Source organism: Sinocyclocheilus anshuiensis, unplaced genomic scaffold, assembly GCF_001515605.1.
Source record: "Sinocyclocheilus anshuiensis isolate Anshui unplaced genomic scaffold, SAMN03320099.WGS_v1.1 scaffold775, whole genome shotgun sequence".
NCBI classification, from domain to species: domain Eukaryota; kingdom Metazoa; phylum Chordata; class Actinopteri; order Cypriniformes; family Cyprinidae; genus Sinocyclocheilus; species Sinocyclocheilus anshuiensis.
The window spans coordinates 451,716-461,313 of NW_015552614.1; the positions used below are offsets into that span (position 1 = coordinate 451,716).

At 32.9% G+C, this 9,598-nt stretch overlaps 1 protein-coding gene across 4 annotated transcripts in view; it reads right to left on the bottom strand.

The window, feature by feature from the left end:
- Positions 1 to 179: 179 nt before the first annotated feature.
- LOC107665959 (bifunctional UDP-N-acetylglucosamine 2-epimerase/N-acetylmannosamine kinase-like) overlaps positions 180 to 9,598 on the bottom strand; it is a 22,829-nt gene continuing 13,410 nt past the window's right edge. For 3 of the 4 annotated variants that reach the window (XM_016457035.1, XM_016457036.1, XM_016457033.1), the window contains 9 exons: positions 7,527 to 7,739; positions 7,198 to 7,285; positions 6,262 to 6,472; positions 5,652 to 5,699; positions 4,682 to 4,811; positions 4,383 to 4,604; positions 2,290 to 2,472; positions 1,063 to 1,179; positions 180 to 973 (listed from right to left, as the gene is read on the bottom strand). In XM_016457035.1, coding sequence (XP_016312521.1) covers positions 738 to 973; positions 1,063 to 1,179; positions 2,290 to 2,472; positions 4,383 to 4,604; positions 4,682 to 4,811; positions 5,652 to 5,699; positions 6,262 to 6,472; positions 7,198 to 7,285; positions 7,527 to 7,739 — 1,448 coding nt within the window. In that variant the 3' untranslated portion in view covers positions 180 to 737. The remainder of the gene's footprint in view (positions 974 to 1,062; positions 1,180 to 2,289; positions 2,473 to 4,382; positions 4,605 to 4,681; positions 4,812 to 5,651; positions 5,700 to 6,261; positions 6,473 to 7,197; positions 7,286 to 7,526; positions 7,740 to 9,598) is intronic. The other variant, XM_016457034.1, reaches the window with a different exon arrangement.

The following is a 9,598-nucleotide window of genomic DNA, read 5'->3' on the forward strand; positions in this document are numbered from 1 at the left end:
AGCAAATGGCTGCAATATAACAAAGAGTGAAAAATTTAAGGGGGTCTGAATACTTTCCGTACCCACTGTATATATATATATATATATACACACACATAATATTCTGCAAATATCAATATTAAGATTTCAAGTTTATAAGTGTATTGCAGGACTCTAACATATTAAATCAATTCACTGGCAATAAAAGTACATTTTGTGTTTAATCATTTTTAATGTACATATCTGTGACATTAAATATTAGAGTAGACATACTGGACAAACATTTGTCCAGTTTATTGATTCATTCATACAGGCTGAGTGAATCGATAAACCTAAGCATACGGTGCTGAAAACACAATAAAGGCTTGGCAACAGATCAGCGTAAGGTGCAAAGGACAACGTGGCTGTCTCCATGAAAAATCCAAACAACAGAAAGCAAAACAGACAGAACTGGTGATTAAACCACAGCAGTTTTTTATAGCGGCCTCTCTGCAACAAATATCCCTTAGTTTCAGTGTACAAATATTAAATAAAACCATCCTTCATATACTTAAACCATTCCTCAAAATTACACACCTTACAATAGGCAATTGATCCCAAATAATATAGCACCTATATGTGACTAAAGTAAAAACTAGACAAATAAAAGTTTTTAAGGTCAAGCTTAAAAGCCACTATGATCCTAACAAGGACATAGCACATGATTGGCCCTTGGTCTTTGAGTCTGTAAATGACTGGTTCCTGGTTTTCCAGCTCTTTCAGTAAGTGCGGCGGGTGGTGTAGTCCAGTACCATGCTGGCGGCACCCAGCAGCGCAGGATCCTCCAGCTCAGACACCATGACTTTGGTCCCCTGCGCCGAGAGGAGAGCTCGCTGACTGATCACCTGACGAACTGGATTCTCATAGTGCTCTGACAGGACACCAGACAGGATGACCAGAGACGGGTTGATCATGTGCAGGATGTTCACAATCCCCAACCCCAGGGCAGTTCCCGCTGTTAGGGAAGAGTAGAGAGACTATCAGTGCTTTTCTTCACCACAAACCTGCTTGAGAATAATGTATGTACTTGAATATGCGTCTTACCTGTGTGGAGTATGCTCTCAGCTTTGGAGTTGCCAAGGCGAGCAGCGTTGATGAGATGAATAGCGTTCACCTGTTCTTTGTTATTCACAGTCATTCCTTCAACCAACAGCAAGTCCTCTGTCATCAAACATGAAAGAAACACATAATTACAATGTTTTACTTTAACTTGGTAACATTTGTTATGCACAACTCCTGTATTACAAACCAAACCTTAGGACGTTACTATTATTTGTGACCCTGGATCACAAAACCAGTCTCAAGTCGCTGGGGTATATTTGTAGCAACAGCCAAAAATACATTGTATGGGTCAAAATTATAGATTTGTCTTTTATGCCAAAAATCATAAAAGGATATTAAGTAAAGATCATGTTCCATGAAGATATTTTGTAAATGTATTAACGTAAATATATCAAAACTTAATTTTTGATTAGTAATATGCATTGCTGCATATTACTAATCAAATAATCACTTAATTTGGACAACTTTAAAGGCGATTTTCTCAGTATTTTGATTTTTTGCACCCTCAGATTCCAGATTTTCAAATAGTTGTATCTCGGCCAAATATTGTCCTATCCTAACAAACCATACATCAATGGAAAGCTTATTTATCCAGCTTTCAGATGATGTATAAATCTCAGTTTCAAAAAGTTGACCCTTATGACTGGTTTTCACATTTAATGATTCTGAATGAGACCATAAAAATAAAATCCTTGTGTTTATTAATTTTAGAAAAGCTTCAAAACTATTATTATCTAACAATTACAGATATTAAATGTTATTAAATTATAGATATTAAATGCTGCTAACAAAACTGCTAACTATATTGAACCTGTTTAAGTTTTTTTATGACACTAACTACTGTATACAGTATAATTTAAAAATAATAATTAATAAACAGTATTTAAATACATTTTTATTTTGATACAAAAAATAATAATAATGACAATGTCAGGTTAACAGCAGTAAATCAGTTTTAGTAATTTAGTCAAATTTTGTAATATTATGTCATATTAAAAACATATATATATATATATATATATGAACTAAAAAATGAACAGTTCTATTTTTATTGTAACATGATTTTTTAACAAATGATATTGATTATTGTTAGCTAATCCATTAATGGGATCATATTACAAACAATAAATTCAAATAAAAAGTCACTAAAATAAATAAATTAGACTGGGTGAGGCTGATAAGTGTGTTTTAGAGTAACTGTTGTGTTACCGTCATGGAGTCTCTTGGCTTCTCTCTGCAGGGCGAGACCTGATGAGTAGGCCTCTATGCAGCCGTGGCTGCCACACATGCACTCTGGTCCTTCCAAAGAGACCACAATGTGTCCCAATTCTGCCGCACAAAATGTGCTGCCATGGATCAGTTCATTATGCTGGATTATACCACCTCCAATTCCTGCACATATAAACATAAGGCAAAGGTAATTACAGGCAGAATCACAGAAGTCAAACATAAGTAACAATTATATCAGTTTTAGTCTTTATGCAGGTACACGGCATTAGAAATCTGTTTGATCATGTATTTCTAATACTCTCATACTGTACACACACCTGTATCAATTAAAGAGAAAACCATTATTATTTCACGTTTCCTAGTTCACTCTCAGAAAAAGACGTAATTAGTGTGCCATGTTTGTCCCCATGACTTACTATAAATATAATAGGATACAGTCAAAATATTTGCATGTAATGCAAAATAATGGTTTAGATGTCTTTTATAAAAGTTCATAACTGAAATGGAAAAAATCTAAGTGAACAAACATAAAAGTAACTTAAAACTGTTCAAAAAGTTGAGGTAGATAAGACTTTTTAAAATGTTTTTGAAAGAAGTCTCTTCCCCAGGCTGCATTTATTTGATCAATAACAGAAAATACACACACCTGTATCAATTAAAGAGAAAACCATTATTATTTCACATTTCCTAGTTCACTCTCAGAAAAAGACATAATTAGTGTGCCATGTTTGTCCCCATGACTTACTATAAATATAATAGGATACAGTCAAAATATTTGCATGTAATGCAAAATAATGGTTTAGAAATCTTTTATAAAAGTTCATAACTGAAATGGAAAAAATCTAAGTGAACAAACATAAAAGTAACTTAAAACTGTTCAAAAAGTTGAGGTAGATAAGACTTTTTAAAATGTTTTTGAAAGAAGTCTCTTCCCCAGGCTGCATTTATTTGATCAATAACAGAAAAACAGTAATAGCGTAAAACACAATTTAATTTTATTACAATTTAATATATCTGTTTTCCATTATAATTTATTTTAAAATATAATTTATTCCTGTTATGGAAAAGCTGAATTTCCAGCATCATTACTCCAGTCTTCAATGTCACATGATCCTTCATAAATTATTCTAATATGCTGATTTGATGCTCAAGAAATATTCCTTATTATCAATATTGAAAACTGTTGCATTGTTTAATGTTTTGGTGGAAACTGTGATAAAATTTTTTTGATTAATAGAAAGTTTTTAAACAGCATTTATTTGAAATATAACATTTTTGTAGCATTATAAGTGTATGTTATTGTCACTTTTGATCAATCTAATGCATCCTTGCTCAATAAAAGTATGCATTTTTCAAAAAAAAATCTTGCTGACCCCAAACATTTGAATGGTGGAGTGTATATATATATTAAAAAATATTAATATAGTATATAATATAATTGATATGTCATTTAAACAAAGAGAGTTACCTACAGCTGTTACCTTTTCAAATGGGAAAAAAAAATCAGAGATAAATAGTACTGTTTACCCTTCTATGAAAAGGGGTAGGCAAAAGTAAAAAACGGTAAAAACAGTAAACAGTGTGACAACTTTAAAGGGTTAGTTCCGTCGTCAGCCCGGAACTGCTTCTGTGTACAACTGTTGCCACAAGCTAGATTAAAGTGATTATTACGTTTTGAATATGGATATTTTTCTTACAAAAATGCATCGATTCGCTGCAGGAGGCCGCGAATTTGTTCACCCCCCGGAGCCGTGTGAGACACTTTTTTTAATGGAAATTTTTATTTAACTTCTTTTGGACTGATGCATGCAACGCCTGCTGAGTGGCATTAAACAGCTTGAAAGATCAAAGAAAATTTTTGATATAACTCCGACTGGATTCATCTGAAAGAAGAAAGTCATATACACTTAGGATGACTTGAGGGTGAGTAATTTATGGGCTAATTTTCATTTTTGGGTGAACTAACCCTTTAATTCCACTCTCTGCCAGGTCTTATTCTTTGCATTATCAAACAAAGGGAAAGCCCACCATCCTAGCAACTAGCAGTAAGGGACATAATAATAGGAACGGACCGGTTCCAGTGATAATGGTGACAAAGTTCTCTACGCCTTTCCCGTGGCCAAACTTCCTCTCAGCAAGGGCGGCGCAGTTGCCATCATTATCGACCCACACAGGGAGATGAAGGGCGCTAGAAATGGGTGTACGGATGTCCACCGAACTCCACTCATTTATTAGCTTGGTGGAGTGGAGGACTATCCCATCTTGTGGATTCACACGGCCCCCTGTGCTCACACCTGAAAGAAATAGACAGTGAATGAGTGAGTGAATTTACAGACACATAGAAAAAGACTCAGGACAAACGCAGACATACCGACACCCAGGATTCTGCAGTTGAGGTGAACGGCGTCAGCCATGGCCTGTTTGCACATGGTCAGAATCAGCTCTATCCTCTCCTCAAACGTCTTTGGATTCAACTGGGTATATTTCTTAACTACTTTACCCTGAAACACAAGCACATATTTACAATATGAAATCTTCAATATATATCAATATATAAATTTTTTTACGCCTAACTTTGTGTCTAAGGAAATAAAAAAACAAACAAATATGAAGCAACATAGGCAACCTGCTATTAAACCATCACAATGAAATTCTGCAGGAAAAAAAATCACACAATAAATTACATCACCTTTAATTTCTTACCCCAATTATGTTCTGCAAGATACACTACCATTGAAAACAATTGGGATCAGTCAAAAATTCTCTCTTTTTTTCTAAACAAATTAATACTTTCAGCAAGGTTGCTTTAAATTGATCAAAAGTGACAGTAAAGACATTTATGGTACAAAAGATTTCTACTGCAGATTTTTTTATTCATCAAAGAATCCCCCCCAAAAAAATGTATCACAAAAATTATGCAGCACAACTAATAATGATAATACTGAGAAATGTTTCTTGATAATAAAAAATGTTTTACAAAAAATAATACGAGATTATTTCTTGAGCATCAGATCAGCTTGTTAGAAGGATCATGTGACACTGCTGAAAATTCAGCTTTGCATCACAGGAATAAATTACATTTTAAAACATGTTAAAATCGAAAATGGTTATTTATAATTGTAATATTTCACAATATTACATTTTGTCTGTATTTTTGTAAATATAAATATAACCTTGCTGAGTACACTTTTATAGACCCTATACTTTTGAACATAATTTTATGCATGCAAATTTAAAAAAAAACAAAAAAAACCCAGCACAAATAATCTCTATTTGCTACCACAGATTGTCCTTTTTTTCCTTTTATATTGTTGATTTGATTATTTGTCTTAAACTGGTACCTCTTCATCACTCTGACTGGAAGGAAGGAGCTTGTGATAGTTATACACCTAAACCAATAAAACACCTGGTCAAACTGCAGCATTCAAGGACATATTTAAATATAGATGGAACTTACTTTATCATTTTAGACTGCTTGAGCATCAGTATGATGTTTATGAAATAACAGGTCAATATATCAGCCAATACGATTAATTGGCTGATATTTAGCCATTTTGAGATTGTAGTAATTTTGCAAAATACATCAGTCTGAAATAATTGTGCGTCTATATTCAGCAATGCTTCACCATGGCCAAATACAGAAAATTAAACTAATTACATATTTAATGTTGAATCTGTCAGTCTGCAGTCCAGGAAACTGCACCATTCACACATAAAGAAAGAGCTGATTACACAGCCCTTCTGATCAAACCTGCTGCTGTTTGTTTTACAGTCAGACTTGTGTGCATCAGATGAATGAAATATTTACATAAGTGCTGCATATCCTGCTGCATAAAAAACACGTCACAATCTGGCAAACACACAGACATTCTGTAACCTAGAGCATGTCCCGCATCTTCTAAAAGATTAATTGGATCTCAACACCTGACTCCAGAGGTTTGCTCTGCATACCTTCATACAGACAATGGCGACACGCAGGTTGGTCCCTCCCAGGTCAACAGCAAGTGCACTCTGTGTCTCCAGAATGTGGTCGATATCTTGAGAGATGCACTCCTTCACTGCTGGGAAACAGAACTTTTTCTGTAGTGGCTCAGAAAGGTTAATGGACTGCATGAACTTCAAGATGCGTTGGACCGCATTTCCGTCACCGTAGATCTTGGAGCTAGTGGACAGAGCACAGAACACACAGGGCATATTCACAGTTATGTTACATTTGAGTTATCTAAAAATGGCCAAAAATGAGTGGATTTATCTATAATAATAATAATATGATAATTTAATGATGCCCATAAAATCAAATATGCAGCATAAATCAGCTTGCTCGATATCAGTTTATGGATAAATTAGACCAGTGTTGCTATTGTTAACTAAAACCATGAAATGTTGTTTTCGCTAATCAAAATAAAGCTGAAATTAAACAAATAGAAATATTAGATGAAAAACTTAACTTGCCTTGTCAACTAACCCAATTAAAATAAGTTTATATTCAGTTATAAATTTAAGTTATAAATCAGCTTAAATTCTATATTTCATTCAGTGTTATTAACGAAAACTACTAAACATTAATTGAATTATATATTTTTTTTTAAATGCTGCCTTGACAACCAACAGAAATCAAATAAGTTGAAGCATTAAACCTACTAAATTGCAAACTAAATTAGTACTAATTATTAACTAAAATGGAAAAATAAATAAAACCTCACTAGAAATAAAGCATATAACAAAATTACTGAAACTAAATCTAATTAAACTGACAACTGAAAATACTATAAATAAATTCTAAATCAAAATATTAATAATAACATGATAAAAATATATAAAAAAATACTTGGCCTCAGGTATATATTCAATATATAATATCTAAAAAAATATAAAAAAATTCATTACCAGGGGTAGCGTTTTCCAAACTGCAGCTCCAGGGCATGGTATATTTTATTATGTGTGTCTGCATCTCGCACATGTAGAACATTTTCTCCTATTTTTAAAATAACATAAATTGGTAAAACTGGTCTATCAAGGCTCATACTAAAGACTTAAACACTCTGGGCCTGTTTAGAACAATAAACATGCCATGCTGATTTTAAAGATCCAATTACTGTACATCCTGGACGTAAAATAGCAAACACAATAAAGAGTACTCAATGGTAATCATATCCTGCCATAGTGCCTAATTTCCTCTGTAAAGGTCAGTAATTCATATTCGAGACTAATCTCACCTGTTTCTCGACCCGTCTGGCGAGTCCCCAGGTTAATGACAGGTGTTCCGAACGCTCCAGCCTCACGAACTCCACAACTGCTGTTCCCAATCATGCAGCCGGCATGTGCCACCAGCTGGATGAACTGATCGAACGGAACATGCTTTACCGCACGGAAGTTCGGATGCTGCTCAATTCCCTTCCGCCTCATCACACGAACCATCTCCTTACTGCCTACATGACACAAAACACAGAGCAGTATGGTTTTAATGGGGCAGAATTTTACTACACTTCCATTGCATTTATTCACAGATTTAGAATCAGGGAAGAATTCCTAAGACTGTTTCAACTGGCAAAAGTTTTTTTTTTTTTTTTTTTTTAACAATTAAATAAAATGTCTGGCTAATAAAGAGTCACAATTACATTTTTTACGAATTTACATTCAATTCAGGCTACAATTCTGATATATTATACTCAGTGTTATTGTTAACTAAAACTAAAGCTATTAAAAACCATTAATTGAAATTGAGCTGAAATAAAACAACAACAAAAAAACAGAATTAGACGGAATTATTATATAGAATTATTTCTTGGCAACTAACGAAAATAAAATAAGTTCAGGTTTATTACTACAATTACTACAACTTAAACTAAAATCTAAAGCTAAATAGAAATAGAAAAAGATTAATAAAAATGACAAAAACCAAAAGACAGAATTACTCAAATCTACATTAAAATTAAAACTATATGAAAAACACACAATTAAAACTAATTCAAAATATAAATAAATACTATCATTTATATCATATTATAAAAAGGTTAGTTCCACTCCTTGATTCTGATTGGTCAGCAGCTGTTTTATTCACGATAAAGCAAGGCTATGACCGCTTCACCAAACAGTTCTGTGTATCACTGCGCAACACCCTTAGCAACCACCCTCCGCTTCACGTCGTGCCTAACAATGCCCTTCAGCTGTGATTTATTCACAATACAGCATGGCCTCTCGTACCTTATTGCTTACATATAAGCAATTTTATGGCAATGGTCAAAATATAGTTCCTTTTTCTGGAACTTCAACAAAAAATGTTGTTAAAAAGCAGACATAATAAAATAACATATAATACATATGTTATATGTATTATATGTTATAAATGTAAAATAGAATAATATATTATAATAACTGAAGTCTGTATTTTAACTAAAATAAAAATGAAAATATAAAACAAAATCTAATACAAAATATGAATAATGATTAAATTGTGTCTGCATTTTTTGCCGATACCGATATTAGGGAGTAAAAAAAGACAGATACCGATATATCGGCCGATATTCTTTATGTGTAGGCTATATTATAGTACAGTATAGTCAAAAGTTTGGACACATTTCCCATTCGTGTGTCCAAACTTTTGACTAGTACTGTATATAGAATACAGTATATAGCCTACATAAACAGAATATATATACATAAACACATTTTTTTTTGCAATGATAACTCAAATGTGGTGATCAAACACTTATAATGATGTGACAAACATAGGCCTATGTAATGGAGGCAGGGTATTTAACAATTTAACAATAAACTTTATTATTCAAAATGAGTCTGACATCAGTGCACTTAACAGTAAACTTCACTTCACTTATTATAAATAACCTGAATAACACAAATAGAACAAAATATATATAACTTGAATTAAGATATTAAGCAAGGTAACTGTGTAGGGCAAAAAAAAGCTACTGCCAAACCAACAGGGGCAGGTTTATGCAGGAAGCTCAGCTTTTCCAAATGTAAACATCTAAAATGAATAAATAATAATAATGAATAATATTTTTTATGTATTTTCTGGTAATCAAATGAACATGCAGGACATTCGTATTTAAATCGTCTTTTTGCAGTTTAATATTCACAGACACAGTCTATATATATATATATGTACTGACCTGTTTTTTATTTATTCATCAAAAATAAGACAAATTCCATTAAATTCCGTGTTATACAGTAAATTCCGTTTTTATGACTTCCGTTCATGTTTTCTGCATCGCGGAAATCATAGGGTCCTACTAATGTAGCAAACGAATATGATAAGCTCATTGTG